This window comes from Oncorhynchus masou, chromosome 11, assembly GCF_036934945.1.
Source record: "Oncorhynchus masou masou isolate Uvic2021 chromosome 11, UVic_Omas_1.1, whole genome shotgun sequence".
NCBI classification, from domain to species: domain Eukaryota; kingdom Metazoa; phylum Chordata; class Actinopteri; order Salmoniformes; family Salmonidae; genus Oncorhynchus; species Oncorhynchus masou.
In genome coordinates, this window is record NC_088222.1 from 40,901,462 (window position 1) to 40,924,545 (window position 23,084).

Below are 23,084 nucleotides of genomic sequence, written 5' to 3' on the forward strand. Positions count from 1 at the left end.
TAACATTAAATTAATCAGAAATACAGTGTAGACATTGTTTATGTTGTACTTGACTATTGTAGCTGAAAACAGCAGATTTCTTAAATGAAATATCTTGAGACTGGTGTTTTGCGGGTACTATTTAATAACCTCTTGAAACTCCCCATCCCGGATCCGGGATTGTGACTAAGCCTCAGGCTCATTAGCATAACGCAACGTTAACGATTTCTGAAAATCGCAAATAAAATTAAAATAATGCGTTTGCTCTCAAGCTTAGCCTTTTCTTAACAACACTGTCATCTCAGATTTTCAAAATATGCTTTTGAACCATAGAAATTGACTAATTTGTGTAAGAGTATGCAAAGCTAGCATAGCATTTTGTGTAGCATGTAGCACGCAACATTTTCACAAAAGCCAGATAACCAAATAAATAAAATCATTTACCTTTGAAGAGCTTCTGATGTTTTCAATGAGGAGACTCCCAGCCACATACCAAATGCGCAGTGTTTCCTGAAAGCGTCTGTGTGTAGGAGAAATCGTTCCGTTTTCTACATTGCGCCTGGCTACCGAAACGAACCGAAAATGCAGTCACCTACAACTGGAAACTTTTTCCGGATTAACTACATAATATCGACCGAAACATGGCAAACGTTGTTTGGAATCAATCCTCTGTCAGGATTTGGCCAGGGTTGTTCCAGTTGTTTGTCAGTAGATGTCCCCATTGTGCTTTTTGTCCCTGTGTTTTTCCCTTGACCCCAATTATTGTTTGCACCTGTGTCTTGTTTCCCCTGAGTGTATTTAAACCCTTTGTTTCCCTCAGTTCTGTGCTCTGTGTTTGTATGTTGGCACCCTGCCCTAGTGTTCTGTGTGCTCTTGTCGATTCCGGGTAACGTTCTTGTGGTATTCTGTTTTTTGTTTTAGTTTTGGTGAGTTTCTTTTTAGATCTTTTTGTGTTTTTCCTTCCACCTTTTGGATTTGCCATTTTTTATTTTTAGGATTTTTTCTTCATTAAATACACCGTCTTAAGTACTGCTGTGTCTGCCTCATCTTCTGGGTTCTGCTGTCTATTTGTGGCTCAGTTGGTTAAGTGACTGTTTCTCACTCCGGAGACCCAGGTTCGAAACCGGGTCCTGACAGAAACACAGAGCCAAAAATGAACCCAGAGGCAGCCAGTTCCCAGGACCTTTTTGCCACGCTGTCCCACCACCAGGAGACTGTCCAACGCCACGAAGCCGCCCTGGTTCAGCAAGAGGCCTTAATGGCAAGACATTCTCATCTTCTGTCGGAGATGCTGACTTCCATTAAGCAAATGTCTGATCGACTTACCCCGGCAACAGTTCCCGTCCCAGTACCTCAAGTTCACGTACCCATGGCAGTTAACCCCCTGGCTGAACCTCGTCTTCCACCTCCCCAACGGTTCTCAGGTGATCCAAGTGCTTGTAAAGGGTTTCTCACTCAATGTTCTCTCTCCTTTGAGCTGCAACCCTCGTCGTTTCCCACCGACCGGTCTAAGATCGCATATATCATCACCCTGCTGTCGGAAAAAGCCCTGGCCTGGGCTACTGCTGTGTGGGATGCCCATAGTTCCTGCTGTGCCAGCTACTCTGCCTTTGCTGAGGAATTCAAACGAGTGTTTCAAAGCCCAAGCAGTGGTTCTGACTCAGCCAAACAGCTCCTGACTCTCCATCAAGGTTGGCGCAGCGTGACGGACTATGCCATCCAGTTCCGCACGGTAGCAGCAGCGAGTGGCTGGAACAACGAGGCGCTCACGGTGTGCTTTCTGAAAGGCCTTTCCGACACTATCCAAGATGAACTGGCCACTCGGGAACCACCGGACAATCTCGAGTCCCTGATCAAGTTGGCCTCACGCATTGACCAGCGTCTGAGAGAGAGACAACTCAACCGTAGACCTCTAGCCCCTATCAGTCCCAGCTCCGAGCTCCCACCTTTATCATCACTGGCTCCACCGGAACCCATGCAGATTGGACGCATCTCCCAGGCTGAGAGAGACCGCCGGATGAGGGAGCGACGCTGTCTATATTGCGGCAAACCGGGCCATTTCCGTTCCACGTGTCCCGGGCTCCAGGGAAACGCTCTGTCCCGTACAGACCGGGGGAACTGTAACGGGAAACATAACCTCCTCCCATCCGTCCAACTCCCGTCTGCTCATTCCAGTCACCCTCTCCTGGGACAACCACAAGCTTCACCTTCAAGCCTTGGTAGACTCTGGAGCCGCAGGTAACTTCATGGATGGTGTCTGGGCGAAGGAGAATGGCGTTCCCTCTGAACCTCTAAGTGACCCCATGAGGGTTACTACATTGGATGGAAGCCCTTTGGGATCTGGACTTGTCACTCATGTCACTACCTCCTTGAGACTTTCAGTTTCACAACACCAGGAATTGATGAACTTTCATTTGATCTCCTGTTCCGAGTTCCCTCTCGTCCTTGGATACCCCTGGCTTCACAGCCATAACCCTCACATCGACTGGTCTGTGGGCACTATCAAGCAGTGGGGTCCTACGTGCCAAGCTACTTGTATTTTCCAGAATTCCCCGAGTTCTACTCCCGAGTCTTTAGAATCCATCGACCTGACCCGAGTTCCCGAGTGTTACCATGACCTCAAACTGGTGTTTAGCAAACAGAGGGCCACCATGCTACCACCCCATAGATCTTACGATTGCCCCATCGACCTGTTTCCGGGCACTTGCCTCCCCAGGGGTCGGATCTTTTCCCTATCTCCACCCGAACGAGCTGCTATGGATACCTACATCAAGGACTCTCTGGAAGCAGGCCTCATGCGTCCATCCACCTCCCCGGCGGGAGCAGGGTTTTTCTTTGTGGCCAAGAAAGACGGTGGGTTACGTCCTTGCATCGACTACCGGGGACTCAATGACATAACCGTCCGTAACCGTTACCCGCTACCCCTTATGGCCACAGCCTTCGAGCTGCTCCAGGAAGCAGTTGTTTTCACTAAGCTTGACCTGCGGAACGCATACCATCTTGTGCGGATCAGACCTGGTGACGAGTGGAAGACCGCTTTCAACACGCCTACTGGTCACTATGAATACTTGGTGATGCCCTTCGGCCTGACCAACGCCCCAGCGGTGTTCCAAGCGCTCATAAACGATGTGCTTAGGGATATGCTTAACATATTTGTGTTCGTTTACTTGGATGACATCCTCATCTTTTCGAGCTCCCTTCAAGAACACACTAAGCATGTCAGACAAGTACTCAAACGCCTCCTGGACAGCCATCTGTACGTTAAGCCGGAAAAATGTGAATTCCATTCATCCCGAGTACAATTCCTGGGATTTGTAGTGGAACCCGGTCGAATCCAAATGGACCCTAGGAAGGTAGGGGCGGTAGCGGATTGGCCCACCCCCAAATCCGTTAAGGATGTTCAGCGTTTCCTGGGCTTCACAAACTTTTACCGCAAGTTCATCAAGAACTTCAGTTTGGTGGCAGCTCCTCTCTCAGCTTTAACCAAAGGTGGCAATGCAAGGGTTTTTTGGGGAAGAGAAGCTGAGGCGGCCTTCCAAGGACTCAAGCAGCGCATCCTCTCTGCTCCCATCCTGATACTACCGACTACGGATGAACCATTTGTGGTGGAGGTAGACGCATCAGAGGTTGGTGTTGGAGCTGTCCTGTCTCAGAGGGGTGAAGACAAGAAGCTTCATCCGTGCGCTTTCTTCTCACACCGGCTTACCCCGACTGAGAGGAACTATGATGTGGGGGATCGTGAACTCCTAGCGGTTAAGATGGCATTGAAGGAATGGAGACACTGGCTCGAGGGGGCTTCTCACCCGTTTCAAGTGCTTACGGACCACAAAAATCTGGAGTATATCCAGCAGGCGAAGCGATTGAACTCTAGACAAGCTAGATGGTCTCTTTTCTTCAATCGATTCCAGTTTATCCTCACCTATCGGCCCGGGTCGAAGAATCTCAAACCGGATGCCCTGTCCCGAGTCTACGCTCCTGCCATTCGAGATGACACGGACATGCCTGTCCTTCCTGCTGCTAAGATTGTGGCTCCGATCTCGTGGCAAGTTGAGGATACCGTGAGACGTGCTCAAGCTAGCGAACCGGACCCTAAAGGAGGCCCTGCCAATCGGTTGTTTGTCCCCAAGGCAGTGAGGACTCAGGTCCTTCTGTGGGGGCACTCCTCTCGCCTCACCTGTCATCCGGGCGTAGGTCGCACCTTGGAGTTCATCCAGCGTAAGTTCTGGTGGCCTACCATAAGAGAAGACGTTGCCACTTTCGTCAATGCCTGCCCCGTGTGCTGCCAGGGCAAATCTTCTCACCTCCGCCCTCAAGGACTCCTTCACCCTTTACCTGTTCCCCACAGACCCTGGTCCCATATCTCATTGGACTTTATTACTGGACTTCCTCCATCCCATGGCAATACTACTATCCTAGTCATAATCGACAGGTTTTCAAAGGCGGCCAGGTTCGTCCCTCTGACTAAGTTACCTTCTGCCAAGGAAACGGCTGAGTTGGTAATTAATCATGTGTTCCGAGTCTTCGGCATTCCTCAAGATGTGGTTTCTGACAGAGGTCCCCAGTTCGCCTCAAGGTTTTGGAAGGCCTTCTGCCAACTCATGGGGGCTTCTGCCAGTCTATCTTCAGGGTACCATCCGGAGTCCAACGGCCAAACAGAGAGGATGAATCAAGAGCTGGAAACCACCCTCCGATGTATGACTCGTGACAACCCGTCCACATGGTCATCCTTTATTGTTTGGGCCGAATACGCGCACAACACCTTGCGCTCCTCCTCCACTGGTATGTCCCCGCACGAATGTCAGTTTGGCTATGCTCCTCCATTGTTCCCGGACCAGGAGGCAGAAGTCAGTGTGCCTTCAGCCTTGAGATTCGTCAGACGCTGTCGGCTTATGTGGAGGAAGACCCGTCTTAATCTGATGCGTTCCTCACAGAGGTATCAACAACAAGCCAACAGACGTCGCCGTCCCGGGCCTACCCTGCGCCCCGGCCAGAGAGTCTGGCTCTCCACAAGAGACTTACCTCTACGGGTGGAGTCTCGCAAGCTGTCCCAAAAATACATCGGTCCCTTCAAGGTTGCCAGGAGAGTTAACCCAGTTTCTTATCGCCTACACTTACCCAGATCCCTTAAGATTAATCCCACATTTCATGTGTCTTTGTTAAAACCTGTTGTTTTTTCTCCCCTTGTCCCGGCAGACAGACCTCCCCCTCCGCCTCGTGTCATTGGAGGCCAGCCGGCTTATACCGTCCACCGGATACTGGATTCCCGCCGGGTGCAGCGGTCCTGGCAGTATCTGGTGGACTGGGAAGGCTACGGTCCTGAGGAGCGCTCCTGGGTTCCTGCCAAAGACATCCTGGACCCTGACCTCATTCGTCAGTTCAGGGTCCTCCACCCTGAGAGAGCTGGTAGGAACGTCAGGAGCCGTTCCTAGGGGGGGGATTCTGTCAGGATTTGGCCAGGGTTGTTCCAGTTGTTTGTCAGTAGATGTCCCCATTGTGCTTTTTGTCCCTGTGTTTTTCCCTTGACCCCAATTATTGTTTGCACCTGTGTCTTGTTTCCCCTGAGTGTATTTAAACCCTTTGTTTCCCTCAGTTCTGTGCTCTGTGTTTGTATGTTGGCACCCTGCCCTAGTGTTCTGTGTGCTCTTGTCGATTCCGGGTAACGTTCTTGTGGTATTCTGTTTTTTGTTTTAGTTTTGGTGAGTTTCTTTTTAGATCTTTTTGTGTTTTTCCTTCCACCTTTTGGATTTGCCATTTTTTATTTTTAGGATTTTTTCTTCATTAAATACACCGTCTTAAGTACTGCTGTGTCTGCCTCATCTTCTGGGTTCTGCTGTCTATTTGTGGCTCAGTTGGTTAAGTGACTGTTTCTCACTCCGGAGACCCAGGTTCGAAACCGGGTCCTGACATCCTCAAGGTGTTTTTTCACATATCTCTTCATTGACATGCAGTTCGTGGAAGCTTGCTTCTCTCTCTGTGCCCCATGGAAAAATACTGGCAGGTGACTTTTGCGCACCAATTTCGGCGCAGGACACCGGGCGGACACGTGGTAAATGTGGTCTCTTATGGTCAATCTTCCAACGATCTGCCTACAAATACGTCACAATGCTGCAGACACCTTGGGGAAACGACAGAAAGGGCAGACTCATTCCTCTTGCGTTCACAGCCATATAAGGAGATCATGAAAGACAGAGCCTCAAAAATCCTTGACATTTCCTGGATGCCAAGTCATCTTGGTTTTGCCTGAAGCTCACGTTAAAGGGCACGCACAGAGAAGATATTTGTATTTCTGGACACGTCAGAGTGTTTTCTTTCGAACAGTAGAAATTATATGCATAGTCGAGCATCTTTTTGTGACAAAATATCTTGTTTAAAACGGGAACGTTTTTCTTCCAAAAATGAAATAGCGCCACCATAAGTGTAAGAGGTTAATGAAGCTGCCAATTGAGGACTTGTGAGGCATCTGCAGGAGGATGCACATCCTGCAGGTCAAAGGCCAACGGTCCTCTCAGTTCCTCTACCACTAACACAACATCAACAACAAAAACACATACGAGCGAGGGGATATTTTGGCATGGCAGCCTAGAAGAGAATATCACTGAATGTGTTGTTATGTACAGTGCCTTGCGAAAGTATTCGGCCCCCTTGAACTTTGCGACCTTTTGCCACATTTCAGGCTTCAAACATAAAGATATAAAACTGTATTTTTTTTGTGAAGAATCAACAATAAGTGGGACACAATCATGAAGTGGAACGACATTTATTGGATATTTCAAACTTTTTTAACAAATCAAAAACTGAAAAATTGGGCGTGAAATATTATTCAGCCCCCTTAAGTTAATACTTTGTAGCGCCACCTTTTGCTGCGATTACAGCTGTAAGTCGCTTGGGGTATGTCCCTATCAGTTTTGCACATCGAGAGACTGCATTTTTTTCCCATTCCTCCTTGCAAAACAGCTCAAGCTCAGTGAGGTTGGATGGAGAGCATTTGTGAACAGCAGTTTTCAGTTCTTTCCACAGATTCTCGATTGGATTCAGGTCTGGACTTTGACTTGGCCATTCTAACACCTGGATATGTTTATTTTTGAACCATTCCATTGTAGATTTTGCTTTATGTTTTGGATCATTGTCTTGTTGGAAGACAAATCTCCGTCCCAGTCTCAGGTCTTTTGCAGACTCCATCAGGTTTTCTTACAGAATGGTCCTGTATTTGGCTCCATCCATCTTCCCATCAATTTTAAACATCTTCCCTGTCCCTGCTGAAGAAAAGCAGGCCCAAACCATGATGCTGCCACCACCATGTTTGACAGTGGCGATGGTGTGTTCAGGGTGATGAGCTGTGTTGCTTTTACGCCAAACATAACGTTTTGCATTGTTGCCAAAAAGTTCAATTTTGGTTTCATCTGACCAGAGCACCTTCTTCCACATGTCTGGTGTGTCTCCCAGGTGGCTTGTGGCAAACTTTAAACAACACTTTTTATGGATATCTTTAAGAAATGGCTTTCTTCTTGCCACTCTTCCATAAAGGCCAGATTTGTGCAATATACGACTGATTGTTGTCCTATGGACAGAGTCTCCCACCTCAGCTGTAGATCTCTGCAGTTCATCCAGAGTGATCATGGGCCTCTTGGCTGCATCTCTGATCTCTAAATACAAAATAACTTCAAAAGATAGGTATCAGTATCAGTAATTAGACATACAATAACGATCAGACATACAGTGGCTTGCAAAATTATTCTTCCCCTTGGCATTTATCCTATTTTGTTGCTTGACAACCTTGAAGTAAAACATTTGGGGGGTTTGTATCATTTGATTTCCACAACATGCCTACCACTTTGAAGATGCTAAATATTTTTTGGGGTGAAAAAAACAAATAAGACAAAAGAATTGAAAACTTGAGCGTGCATTACTATTCACCCCCTCAAAGTCAATACTTTGTACAGACACCTTTTGTAGCAATTACAGCTGCAAGTCTCTTGGGGTCTCTATAAGCTTGGCACATCTAGCCACTGGGATTTGTGCCCATTCTTCAAGGCAAAACTGCTCCAGCTCCTTCAAGTTGAATGGGTTTCATGGGGTACAGTAATCTTTAAGTCATACCACAGATTGTCAATTGGATTGAGGTCTGGGCTTTGACTAGGCCATTCCAAGACATTTAAATGTTTCCCCTTAAACCAGTCGAGTGTTGCTTTAGCAATATGCTTAGGGTCATTGTCCTGCAGGAAGGTGAACCTCAGTCCCAGTCTCAAATCTCTGGGAGACTGAAATGGGTTTCCCTTAAGAATTTCCCTGTATTTAGCACCATCCATCATTCCTTCAATTCTGACCAGTTTCCCCGCCGATGAAAAACATCCCCACAGCATGATGCTGCCACCACCATGCTTCACTTTGAGGATGGTGTTCTCGGAGTGATGAGAGGTGTTGGGTTTGCGCTAGACATTTTCCTTGATGGCCAAAAAGCTCAAGTTTAGTTTCATCTAACCAGAGTACCTTCTTCCATATGTTTGGGGAGTCTCCCACATTCCTTTGGCGAACACCAAACATGTTTGCTTATTTTCTTCTTTAAGCAATGGCTTTTTTTCTGGCCACTCTTCTGTAATGCCCAACTCTGTGGAGTGTACGGCTTAAAGTGGTCCTATGGACAGATACTCCAATCTCCGTTGTGAAGTTTTGCAGCCCCTTTTGCTGTTATCTTTGGTCTCTTTGTTGCCTCTCTGATTAATACCCTCCTTGCCTGGTCTGTGAGTTTTGGTGGGCAGCCCTCTCTTGGCAGGTTTGTTATGGTGCTATAGCCTTTCCGTTTTTTAAATAATGGATTTAATGGTGCTCCGTGGGATGTTCAAAGTTTCTGATATTTTTTTATATCCCAACCCTGATCTGTACTTCTCCACAACTTTGTAACTTTGTCCCTGACCTGTTTGGAAAGCTCCTTGGTCTTCAAGGTACCGCTTGCCTGGTGGTGCCCCTTGCTTAGTGTTGTTGCAGACTCTGGGGCCTTTCAGAACAGGTGTATATCTACTGAGATCATGTGACAGATCATGTGACACTTAGATTGCACAAAGGTGGACTTTATTTAACTAATTATGTTAAGTTATTTTTTTAATTTCACCAATTTGGACTATTTTGTGTATGTCCATTACATGAAATCCAAATAAAAATCCCTTTAAATTACAGGTTGTAATGCAACAAAATAGGAAAAATGCCAAAGGGGTTGAATACTTTTGCAAGGCACTGTATGCTATATATCAACAAAAAACAGTTACCGAAAATCAAGGAACTAGCCTAAAATAGCCAATAGCTTGGACATAAACAGCCAATCTGTGCATTTTACAAAACATATTATCAACTAAAATGCATGCAACCGGTAGCATTTTTCTGCTAGTGTAGTCTGTAGTGCTATAATAGTGATGACAAAGGCAGTGTTTAGACAGGTAGTATATGAGGCCCAGGCTGTCGCTACTATCTGTGTGTGAGATCTACTCTGGGCTGGGCCTACACTGGTCCATTGTTGTACATAGGGGGAGGGGTGGCCACACTCAAAGGGCCCTAATCTTATGGCCTGTGAGGTTAGGGGTTAGTGGGATGGTTTGGAGACTAGCAATAATAGTGGCTATGGAGGTCACAGGACTGCTTATGTGACAGTGTGACACACACACATGGCTATAAAGTCCCTTTCTCAAATAGCTTAACATTGGGATAATGACGGAGTTCACATTTCCAGGAGAACATAAAGTAATAAGAATATACAGTATTTCTCCTTCAGATGTATAATTAAGTCATTACCATGTCATTCCATTATCAAGTGGATAAACAGGGATCATTTGATAGGGACAAGTTCCTGTAACCTATTTACTGCCACTTAACTCTGAGGAGTGTTGGGAAAGAAAGAGACGAGCCATATGCATGTTCACTCTTTCTCTCCTCACTGCAAAGGAAGGGAACAGCAGAGATGGGCCAGTGGCATTCCTCCGAGGGAACATTTTGAACTAGCCAGACAGATTTGTGGCAAAACCTGTGGGACTACACTCTCGCTCTGTCTCAGTTTTGCTCTTTCTGTCTGTCTCCCCCTCTATTCGTCTCTCCTGTATCTGCCAGATTGTTTCATAACAAGGCACCAAGCCAGAAGCTTCTATTGAACTCCAAATTTGGCCTTTAGACAGCCACACCAGCGAGACAGACAGACACGTCACAATCTCATCCACTGTCATCATTTACACTTCACTTCTTCATTAACTTCTCTCTCATTCAGTCAGTCAGACAGAAATGTTACCTCTCAGCCAACTGACATTCAAGTGTTTACTAAAATATCTTGTTGCTGCCAGATCGGAGTTCACAAAGTGTGGTGAAAGTGGGTTGGTGTTGGTACAGACCTGGTCTGGTACTGTCTGGTGAAATGTGACAGTGATTCTCCATGGCTGAGGCTGGAGGTGTACTAGACATAGTTTAACCTTTCAAGGGCCAATATCGACTGCCAAACACTGGTCAAAACTATGAAACCAATAGATTTTAAAGCTGATACATATAAAGTATAATTTGTACTTTATGGCTGTATGCATCTAAAACAAGCCCGTCAGGATCAATCCAGCCTAAGAGCCAGCAAATTTGACAAATAGTACCACTCTGCCATCTAGTGGATAAGAGTTAGAAATGCATCCACACGGTTATACTCATCTAACATGGTTTCTCTTCAGCACAGTGAGTATCACTCAAATCTAGCATACATTTGTCATGACGTATACCTGACACTTGTCCCCCACAATGAAATCAGTGAAGGGACTCTGGATCTGTCTCTGTTAGTTCTTATTCGTCCGTACGTTAGTCACATGCGATATCTCAGATAGCACTGGGATGATTTAGATTTAGACACTTGGGTGAATGATGCGTCTTGTCATTGAAATCCAGTATTTACAAAATTACGCTGATTGGCCCAAGGCAGGAGTGGGGGGCTGCATAATTTGTGGGGGACGACATTACTGTTACCTTGTTCATATTATCTTAACATTGTATACAGGAAATATTACATAATCATAAACCTTTGTGGAACATGAGCGGACAAGACACGATTTGGATAGTCCAAATGTTCCATCTGTAAATGCTCTACAGAAGACCATACTATCAACAAACTGTTGATAAGCAACTGCTTGCTCAGGTTACAGTCAGGGTTAGGTTTAGAATAAGTGTCAGGGTAGGGGTTAAGGATAGGGTTAAGTTTAGGGTTAGGATAAGGGTTAAGGTTAGAGCTAGTGTTAGTAGATGGTTGTAGAGCATCGACAGATGGGCTATCAAAATGAAGTGGTACATTTGAAATGTACATTATTAGATTTAAAAGTCATTTTAAATGTTATTGTACAGTGTAACAAATCAAGCACAAGATAATATATAGCATTTTGTAGAGCAAATGATGCACAACAAAATAACTCTCAAACATGGCAACTGCATTTCAGTTGACTTGTAAAATGAAAGCATCTATTAGACAAGGTTAGTCAGTCAAATATTAACAGATGTAGGCTATTCAAGTACGTGAAACGTATTAGCCTGATGTCAAAGGATAGGCAGTTGACATACTCTATTACTGGACGTTTATGGACAGTTTGTTACATCTACAGTGGTACTATTAAAATAGTGTTGCCAATTGGATGAATAAACAGGACTTGTCTTTGATCTTCATTAAATGTACAGTGTAACTCTGGGGCATTTCCGTGTAAAAAGACCCATGACCACTAACGTGAAGTTCATGGGAGCATGTCAAATTGTGTGTCACATGAAAGCTAAGCGTCTATCTATATTTTTTTAATTAAGGCATACTGTAATATTTTCAACAATTTTCCATTCTAAAAATTAGGATTAAGCAAAGACTTTGATTTCAGGTCAAACAGATGGAAAAGGGGTCTTAGACACATCTACCAGAAAAACTCTTAAAAAGGTATTAGAAATACATCAAAACACAATAATGTTGAAGTGAAGCCCCCTGCCAACTAATATCAAGACATACTTTGTTTTGGAGAAATTATTTGCATTCTGTAAGTTTAAGAAACATTTCCTTTTGCCTTTTAATTTCATTACCAACAACCTACATATCTTTAAAATATTCAGTCATTTCTCTTCTTCATGGAGGGAGTATTATGAAAGTTCACAGAAGTATCAAGTAAAGGTAGACCTACCAATTAGTTAGTGTTTTTACTGATATCAAGTCTGTTTAGGAATTATTAAGGGGTTAAAACTCAATTATGTTACCAAATTTAATTGGCTACAATGATAAATCATTGAAGTCACAAACCAGTTGGGTCACCAGCTACTGTCCTCCCTTCCACTGGCATACGTTTGTGTTCCGCTTAGAACCGTTTTCTTTCTCTTTCTGTTGTCTGGTGGTCAAACCGCTCGCTCTCATGCTCCCTCTCTCCGCCGCTCTCACTCTTCAGTTAATGTCACCTTTCCCGGCTCTAACTGACACTTACCATGACACCTGCCACCTACTCTCTTTTCTATTTACTGTAACGAGCATCCTCACCCACTGAGCACCGACTGACACTAGACTTCCAAAAACGTTGAAAAGTTGTTCAAATTTGGTCAGTCTGCCCTGGATGGACAAAATCTTAACCAAAAGGCACCCAAAGGACTCTCAGACCATGAGAAACAAGATTCTCTGATCTGATGAAACCAAGATGTAACTCTTTGGTCTGAATGCCAAGCATCATGTCTGGAGGAAACCAAGCACCGCTCATCACCTGGCCAACACCATCCCTACGGTGAAGCATGGTGGTGGCAGCATCATGCAGTGGGGATGTTTTTCAGTGGCAGGGACTGGGAGACTAATCAGGATCGAGGCAAAGATGAACGGAGAAAGGTACAGAGAGATCCTTGATCAAAACCTGCTCCAGAGCACTCAGGACCTCAGACTGGGGCAAAGGTTCACCTTCCAACAGGACAACAACCCTAACCACAGGAGTGGCTTCAGAACTAGTCTCTGAAAGTCCTTGAGTGGCCCAGCCAGAGCCTGAACTTGAACCCAATCGAGCATCACTGGAGAGACCTGAAAATAGCTGTGTAGCAATGCTCCCCATCCAACCCGAAAGAGCTTGAGAGGATCTGCAGAGAAGAATGGTAGAAACTCCCCAAATACAGGTGTGCCAAGCTTGTATCATCATACCCAATAATATTCAAGGCTGTAATCGCTGCCAAAGGTACTTCAACAAAGTACTGAGTAAAGGGTCTGAATACTTATATAAACGTCATATTTCAGTTTTTTATTTTTGATACATTTGCAGAAATTCCCCAAAAACGTTTTTGCTTTAATTAATAATTTAATCAATTTTACAATAAGGCTGTAATGTAGCAAAATGTGAAAAAGTCAAGGGGTCTGAATACTTTCTGAATGCACTGTATATACTGTACTCTACTGTGCTGTCCAAACTCATGAAACATAGATGTCTATGATTGGTTCAGATTTGGTCTGGACCGGACCAACCAAATGTGATCTTGTTTGGAGGAGGAGCTCATTAGAATAATAGCCACTGTGTAGAATAATACCCAAATATGCAAAAGTAGTATATTGCATATTCCTACCTTTGTGTACCTCAGAGCCCCACCTGTTTTGAGCCCAACCTATTTAGAAATTTTTGTTGTTGTTATTTTGGCATTAATACGTGTCACATCAGTTTGCAAACACTATAAAAACAATGTATTGGCCTCCCGGGTGGCACAGTGGTTAACTGCACTGCACTGGTTCACGTCCAGGCTCTGTCGCACAATTGGCCTAGCGTCGTCTGGGTTAGGGAGGGCTTGGCTGGTAGGGATATCCTTGTCTCATTAAGCACCAGCGACTCCTGTGGCGGGCCGGGCGCAGTGCAAGCTAACCAAGGTTGACAGGTGCACGGGGTTTCTTCCGACACATTGGTGCGCCTGGCTTCCGGGAAGCAGTGCGGCTTGGTTGGGTTGTGTATCGGAGGACGCATGACTTTCAACCTTCGTCTCTCCCGAGCCCGTACGGGAGTTGTAGCGATGAGACAAGATAGTAGCTACTAAAACAATTGGATACCACAAAATTGTGGAGAAAAAGGGGTAACCCCCCCCCCCCCCCCCCAAAAAAAACAATGTATTGTGTTAATAAAGCCACATACAAACATGGTCTCTTTTTTTTTTTTGCTTTCTTGAGTTAAGGCAGCTCCAAAATGCAGGTGTTTTAGCCTAGCTCAGTGCTTTCTGTAGTAGAGGGGCAGCCAGCGGAAAATACGAGTGTTGGGGTTGGCAATCTTCTCTCGTTGCACCGTGATTTGCTCTGTCACTCAAGTGCACCCTGTTCTGTCACTCATGGGGACCCTACGTCACCACAACATTTACAGGGAGAGCTAGAAAGTACAAGCCCCCTTGGGTGCTGCCATAGATTTACATTAGAGTGCCCATCCAAGAAGGCCACAGATAAAATGACGCCAAATCACTTTATATCTACTGTAGCTTTGATTGGACTGATCATGTCAACATCATACCTTCCAAATCTTAGCTAGCAAGCTAGACAAGCAGTCATCGTGGATCATGTCGTCATTCTACTGGCAAATCCTTTTCAACCCTTGTCATATGAAAATATATTATAGATAAAACGTATCGGAGCTCGTCGGCCATAAACATTAAACAAGATCGAAATCGCAAATTCAGCAATGAGTGGTTTGGAAGGAATCCGTGGTTAACTGCAAACTTTGCAAAGCAATCACTATTTTGCTTCCCCTGCTATTCGGTGGAGAGGGAGTGTGGTCCAAGTCTGGGTTTAAGGGTCTCTTTTCCAAGCTTAAAAGGCTAGCATTCACATGCAACACCATGGGTCAGAAAAGTAGTGTAGTAAGCTGTTAGTTGCCCATGTGCCTCACCCTAATAATTTGGTCCCTTTCCCCATCATAACTGAGGCCTACTGTGCTGACTTGGTGGTGGACATCTAGCTTATAGCCTGTTTTAGAGAAATTACATAATCGAATATTGTAAGAGGTTTCATTGTCTGCTTATATACCCCTTTATTTATCCAATGGTTCTGACTTGGTGTACAGGGAGAATACTGTAAGAACGGCCCATGTTCTGAATACTGTCGCTGTACATTTCAAAAGTGCTGAATAAATAGTTATATTGACTACGTCCGTCTTAGCTCTCTCCTTAATATCTTAATCGAAATTACGGATTGCCTCTTCTCCGCTAATCGTTCCCTTATGCCATAGTTTGTACATCTCAATTGTCAGCAGAAACCACATTTGTTTAAGCAAGTCAGCCATATCAGATATGATTTTTTTTTAAAGGCAGTAAATTAAGCTAAATAAAGTGTTTCGCTGCCAGGCTCTGCTGATATCCAGGTGTAGCGGTAGTAAGGATAGTTTCAATGGTGCTGAAAAGAAAGCTCTCCTGTTTAGACAGATTTATGTACGCCCTAACAGTTTGTGGGCACCGTCTGTCACCGTTATAGTGCAATTAATGTATTGTTTAGTGTTGTGTTGTGGTTTTGCTGGCATGCATTCCAACATTTTGGGGGGTTTGCCCTACATGCTAAAATTGACACTGGTGTACCTATTCAGGATACATCACCACGAAGACAATGATATTCATATCCATAATTATGCATTTCTGTATAATACAGATCAGGGACCCATTCTTTAAATAGGGATGTGCATCTTTCCCTTTCAAAGACGATTCGATAGGTATCAGAGCCTAGATACAATACAGGAACCATACCTTTCAGTTTGAAGCACTTCAGTGCGATTCGGTTTGAGTAGAGAATGAATCGACGGGATTTGGTTTGATGTGAAATGATTTAATGCACTAACATTTGTTGCATATACACACATTTTCCAGTATATATACATGCAAATCTGGTTCTGATGGAGCTCGTGAGCTGGGCCTCTGAGCTGGGTCTATCTGAGCAGACTTGAGTTTGTGTACATTATGTATGTTTATGGTGTCTGCACTATGTAGGCACCTGAGCTGAGCCATAAAGGAGGCTCGGCATCGACCATCCCACGACCACTGTCAAATTAGTGGGGCAATATCTAAAAATGCATTGATTGTGTAGAGTAAAACTACCAAAAACTATTGCTGATGTTGAACCTGAACAATCAAAATAAAGGATATTGTAAGGCTTGTTCACCGGGTATTTTGTCGTTGTACTTATTAATTGAACCTTTACTTAACTAGGCAAGTCAGTTAAGAACAAATGTCTTATTTACAACGACGACCTACTTGTAAAGCCCCACGGCCAAACCCTTCCCCTGCTATTTGGTGGAGAAGGAGTGCGGTCCATGTCTGGGTTTAAGAGTCTCTTTTCCAAGCTTAAAAGGATAGCGTTCACATGCAACACCACTACTTTTCTGGCCATGGCCATGGGCCAGAAAAGTAGGGGAGGCAGGGTAGCATAGTGGTTAGGGCATTGACAAGTAACCAAAAGGTTGCAAGTTCAAAACCCCGAGCTGACAAGGTACACATTTGTCATTTTGCCCCTGAACAGGCAGTTAACGCACTTTCCCTAGACTGTCATTGAAAATAAGAATTTGTTCTTAACTGACTTGCCTGGTAAAATAAAAAACCCAGACGATGGGCAAATTGTGCACCGCCCTATGGGACTCCTGATCACTGCTGGTTGTGACACCTCTAGCACGGCATGCCTTGCATTATTGCATTTTGGTACACCAGAATTACCTTAATTTCCAATGAAACGCTAAGTTTGCCTTGCAGCATTGCGTTGCAAAGGCAGTTGCAGTGCATTCGGTGTGGTGCATACGTTGGATATATCAAACATTTGTGTCAAACTGTATGCGCAGATGGCTTGACATAAATGGTAGCTGAAGATGAATGTTGAACTTCTGCTGCATACAAAAGGTGAAGGTGCAACGCAGATGTGCAAGATCAGGAACAGGCCACATACCTCGCGTTGGTCAGCGCACGAAGCTGGGCACAGAGCGCATTTGACCAGGCTATTGATATTGCTTGGGGATCAATGGCGGTCAACACTTGCAGTTCGACACTGAAGAAGAGGACGCATCAGTTGTCACAAAATATTAGGTATTTTCGGGAAGGTAGAAAGAAAGTAATATGAACCGTTGATTTGTATAATTTATAACCAATGCATGCTACATTTGGATCTGTTTGGGGTTCGCAGACCGATGCACGTGTGTCTTAAACATTAAAATCAGGGACCGGTGCATATTGGTGAATGTTACATCCCTATTTAATTCCGTTACAGTAATTTCGTTACCGGATGTAAATCCACTTCACCTACTGTAGTTTAATAACCAAAATATTTTTTGTTCTCAAGGTCAATGTGTCATGTCATACCTGACACTCCATTCTTTCTGACATCTTTGCATCTTAATTCGGAGCAGATATTTAACAGTTTTTGGTAAACTTGGTCGGATAAAACAAAAGAAATAGGGAATAGGGAGATTTTACTATAATTCTGTTACTAAACATTGCATCTGCACAGTTCTTTCAGTAAAGGTTCTGTGTAAAATGTTAAAAGTAATCAGTGTATAGTGTTGTGCGCTTTGTTAAACTTTGAAATCAATGTTTTTTTTTGTTTAGCAAACATTTTAAAGTGAAAAATAGGAGTCTCAGTGTAAACCCATTACCATGGAATTGCCCTTTTCTACCATCTAGTGGTTATAATCCTCAGCATCATGGTTGTAGTGTATGGGCAATGTATGGTTGGTTGTGGTACAGCATATTATGATAATCATGGATGACAATATTTACTCATGTGTGTTTAGCTGCATACTTCAACCCATTGTTGTTTACTTAAGTGACTGAGTAAATCCTGTAAACAACAATGGATTCCGGTAAATCTGAGCCCTTCACTCAAATTGTCATTACATTTTTTTGGTTAACAAAGTGCATCCTTCATCATTTCCAAATTTCAAACAAGCGGTACACTACAATCTACCATAAAATACAATTTTTTATTGACACTATTACTGAAAGTCGCGACTAACAAAAACTCCAACAAAACATTGTCAGAATACTTTCTTTGATGGACTTCTTGTCATTGTTGTGGCTAAGTAAAAGTCAATTACGCAATGATATTTTTCCTTTAACTTTATTGAACACAATTTCTGACAGAATGCAAAGTCAAACTGTTTTTTTTTTGTCGGTTAGTACTCAGTATTTACACCAGTGACAGTGGAAAGAGAGGTGGTACCAATGTTTCACTTAGTAAAAATCTGTATACAAGAGAGAAGGCCCCAAAAGCAGGGAATGGTGGGTAAGAATGAGAATGGAGGTCTCTGGGAAACATCTTGATGTGGAAAACGCCCTTATCTGACTGAAAATGTCACATTACCAACTTTTGTTTGGCTATCGGAGTAAGAGACTCGTTGGATTGCCTGGGCAATGTTCAGCAGGTCACAACATTGGCCAACGTTCAGATAGAAATGTATGATGTAGAACAAAAATACATATCTTTATATAGACTAAGCAATCACGTAATCTCTAATCATGGCAATTCTATCTGCAACATTCCACAATGTTTTCGTACTGAACATGGCCCTAGACTCCATTCAAATACTTGAAAAAACGCTTCCGTACTTCCTGTATTCCTTGAAATAAACTGGCATGCTTGGTGAGGTGGAAGCAATACGGTGACACCTCACTTTCACCAAGCCAACGGTGTCAGGTGAGTGGTTACTTTCAGGAAGTCAGAGAGAAAGAGCGTTTTTCCCTTTCTCATGGCATTTCTAAAGTTTTTGAAAATGTTTTTGTTTTGTTTTTGTTCCCCTGACTTCTTTCCTGAAATAAGATTCATGGCACAGTACACTAATGAAAATGTCAATGTAAACGTACATAGGAATTGGTCCCACATTATCATAGCATTTGAACATACAGGTCAAAAGCCACAGCAGTCCAGCTTTTTTGGGGTCAAGAGAAACCCATATCTTTTTTTTTTATTACATGGTTAGGAATGGTTTATACACATTTAATCAGAAACGGTGTCATTTGAACACACCTCTTTACATTACAGAGCCTTGTGGAGTAAAAGCACTTGATGTCTATTTTGAAGAAAACCAAAACGTTCGGAGCAGACAGTTTACAGAACACTTCAAAAGATCAATGTACAACAGATAAAGCCTTGGTCAATTCCTTTCTCAGGAACTTTTCAGTGCTGCCACACCAATGAAATCCAAGATAAGAGTACATTGCATGCTCGTTTCAGGTCAAGAAAAAACATTTTTTTTCCTTCATTAATGATGTTCGGTTTTGAAGACCAACCGTGACTGCAAGTCATTTGAGCCAATTGGGATTGGAAATATTTGATCATGTCCAAAAGTTTTGTTTGTGTGAAATAACTTTTGGTGTAGTGATCATGAGTTAATCATTGGAATGAATGTTGTTTTTCCACGTTTGTTTAGGGATAACATTTTTTTTGTTGCATTAGTCACATGGAGAACCAGTGAATGAGGAGCCTTGTGAAAACGATGTGGACACAACTGACCACCTCCATTTTCACCCCCCCCCCCACCCCCGATCTGGGTTTATGCACTAACACAATGACGCAGCGGTTTAGTCATTTCACAGTTTACAAACCAGTTACATTGTCAGTACTCTTCCTGTGTGTTTTCCTTGGACTGTGTAGTGAAGGAATGGCAATAGACAGAAGTAGGACACAAAACCTTATGCTGTCACCTCCTAGAACAGGCAGACACTGAGCAGGATGGAAGGCGTGCTGCCATTTTGACGTTTCAGAAGTCTTCTTATTTTGTTTCCATCTGCTCATTGCTTTCATGGTTTTTCATGGAACTTTTTTGTTGTCTGTACTATTAGCTATACCTTTCACAACCAAACTATGCATATTTTAATTCTATGACAAAGAACACGTATTCACACTAGGATATTCACGCATTCACAGTGCACAAGCTTGCAGTCTAAAGTATGAGAGACGCTGTACAAAAAGGTCCGATTTAATATTTTTTTGTTTGTTGATTTGACCAAATCCACACCGGAGTACTATGGCTTAAATAAGAAATGTATAAATCTGGCCATTACATTTGTTTATATGCATAAAATATGCTGAAAAACACAAAACATACATTTTTATTCCCTTGCATTTTGAGATGAAGCCCAATCGATCACTAAATTGGAAGTGCTGTTCGCAACAGGCACAGTATTCTGAAGTTATGGGACAAAGCCATCAAATGGGGGAATAAATAAGACTTTGTAGGCTATTTTAAGGACTTCTGTTCATACATTCAGCTGCTACCACTCATATCCGGCCTTTGATTACATCATTCTCCCATAAGCCATGCTACTCTGTATGCCCGTCTCTTCCTGTGACCCCTTGGGACCTGCAACATTTCCGGGGTCAAAGCTGAGCCCTGAAATCTGTGAAGTGGAACAGGTCAACAGCTCATCTAATAGGATCATTCATTAAGAAGATATAGAAGTGTGTGTATTTGTGTGTTAGAGAAAGTGTGTTCATATATTTGCCAAAACAAATAAAAAAAAAAAAATTAATCTTAGAGACGATAAATTGCGTAACGCTAACCGCCAACTCCGACCTCTATGACTGTGGAATAAACATTGTCTTTCTGCTGTGTCTTCTTTTGTTTTTGTTGTGTCTACACAATCTTGGGACAGAGTTAACACAATGTAAACATTCAAGAACAACAATAAAACAAAAGACAACCACATTATGGAAAAAATATGCTCTCTCTAGTTCTCAAATTATACATGAAAAATAAAGATACAATAACATGCAGTTTCTTCTGCACATGATTTAAACACGCAACAAAACATTTCAAAAGTACCCAAAAATCCATTAGCAGTGGAAATATCGATGGCATTACTGCGTAACAAAAGAGAACATAACTGGAGATAGTGTGTGGGTCAGGTGTGTGCACATCGTAAAGGCATTGTACTGAAGTAAAGCTACAACTCCCATGGTTATCTGTGCCAATGATACTTAGCTTCTGTCCCATTGAAAAGACTGGTAACGTTGATGTTACATATAAAAGGAGGTCAAGGAGAGTGAACTAGAGGTAAGGATTTTCCTTCACGTGAACACAGAGAAAATTACAAAAGGAATAACAGATAAAGAAACACTAAAGCGGGTGCATTAGGTCTTATTCCCGCTCTACATGTCAAACAAACTCATCTTTTGCTCGGAAAACTCATAGAAGACACTGAAGAAAAACACCCTTTTATTGGGCTTTTTTTGTTGTTTGACGGAGTGGTGTGTGACGTTTTCTTTCCCCCTGGAGGTGTGTGACCGTGGTGCACCCGACCCCCTCCCTTCTCGCTGTCGGGATCATGCTTTGCTCTCGTTGCCATTTGTCTTTGCAGCGTCGTTGGGGACTGTCTTCACCTCAGACAGGGCTTTCTTCACCTCTGTCGCTGTCTCCGGCGCTTTACTTTGATCACCTGTCATGATTTTACCGCTGAAGGAGAGAAACACACAAAAAGACAGATTCTTTAAGTGATGAATACCAATCTCTTGCAGCACACAACTGTCTGTTCTAAGCGGCATTTAGTCTTAAAAAAAAACAGTTGCTTCAGGTTTTTGAGGCAACGTGTAGCCCCTGGAACCAAATGCATTTCACACATAACAGGATCTGCTCTGCTATCCTATCCTGACATCAAAGACGGTCACGCAGATGTCACAGCCGTTTCATGGGAGAATGCATGGTTATATTATATTGAGAGAGCAGAGATACAGTACATGAGGGAACGGCACACTGGAACAGAACATCAATACGAAGCAATACTGGGAGGCGATACAGATCTCTGACTCGAAGGAGGAGCCAATGATGAATGGGGAGAAACGGAGAATGGAGAAAAAACTTCCAACATTAAGTCAATGACTGTTCTACATAACATCCACTTCAAGACTGCAACAAAATTACACCTCATTGTCGTTTATCCCTTTGGTCTGGTGGTCACTAAATGTGTCACTGATTACTGTCTTTCATTCTATCCAAAAGTGCAGTAAAGTACATAGCTTTGTGACTGGGCCAGACATTTTCTCCTAGTCGTGCAGTTTCACAAGTCATGCAAATCGCACTTTGATAATTCAATGAAATGAAGCCTAACTTGTATCTCATCAGATGTGACAGAGCAGTCTAGTCCACTTCACAGCAAATTGCTTTCCCCTCTATGATTAGTCTGGGGTTAGTTTGTATTGATTGACTGTCAAGGGAAAAAAACTAACTTTTGGGCCTGTATCTGTCAGCCTAATCATAAATGCTAATGAATGATCAAAACGGATCAAGCTGTAGAGCTGAGAATTCTGGAGTGAATTGGCATAAGTCTTCATTGGTGCTTTCTGCCTCAGTTGACCTATGCTTTTCATCAACCTCTGGTGCCTTCCTGTTCAAATTATATTCTTCAAATAAACACTTCAGGTGTTGAATAATGACTATGAGCTAGATAATGAGGATGGACTTGGCCTCTCTCTGGTAATAACGAAACCCGAGGACTCCCAGGCTAACTGAGTAGTACGGTACTCTGTACGGCAAAGAACCATGTTGGAGAATTTCACCTACCATGGCATCGTATCGTACCTGGGAAACCATCTATTCTACTACCAGGGTAACTCATTGATGAACAGCCCCTGTATAAAAGGGCAGTGACAGAGTCAACAAGGAACTGGGGTAACTGATGATTGCTGATAAAGACGTGAGTCTCCATTAGTGACAGATGCATTGTGGGTCATTATGGCGGCCTCAAAGCGAAAAGGGTCTTAGGTTACTATCTACACCATCCGCCGGTGGACTGGGCTTTGTTGGAGTCCACTGGGATCTGGCTCCTACTGTCAGCCAGACTCCACAAAAGGTAACTGATCCCAGAGATTTGGGCTTGATCACTACAGCAGCAGGACTTCCATTACCTTGTCCATAATAAACCTCTCTGGGAGGACTGCTGCTGCTGGCCACAGTGGGTGACCACCCGGCTGGCTATGCATGTTTCAAGACCACCACCCACTGCCTTGCGGCTCAGCGGGGATTAGTAGCATCAGTGAAAATGTGCTTTCCTCTTTGGCAGTGTCAGGGCCAAAGCACTCTGCCGGCCACTGTGAAAGAGTGGGAAACCTCGGGCCATCTTCAACCTGGCAAGGAAAGGACTATTACAGTGGATATTTTGTCACCTCAGGGGTA

General features: G+C 43.5%; 1 protein-coding gene across 1 annotated transcript in view; it reads right to left on the bottom strand.

Moving 5' to 3' along the window:
* Positions 1 to 18,689: 18,689 nt before the first annotated feature.
* LOC135548714 (neural cell adhesion molecule 1-like) overlaps positions 18,690 to 23,084 on the bottom strand; it is a 304,417-nt gene continuing 300,022 nt past the window's right edge. Inside the window, 1 exon segment of the mRNA XM_064978572.1 lies at positions 18,690 to 21,368. Coding sequence (XP_064834644.1) covers positions 21,239 to 21,368 — 130 coding nt within the window. The 3' untranslated portion in view covers positions 18,690 to 21,238.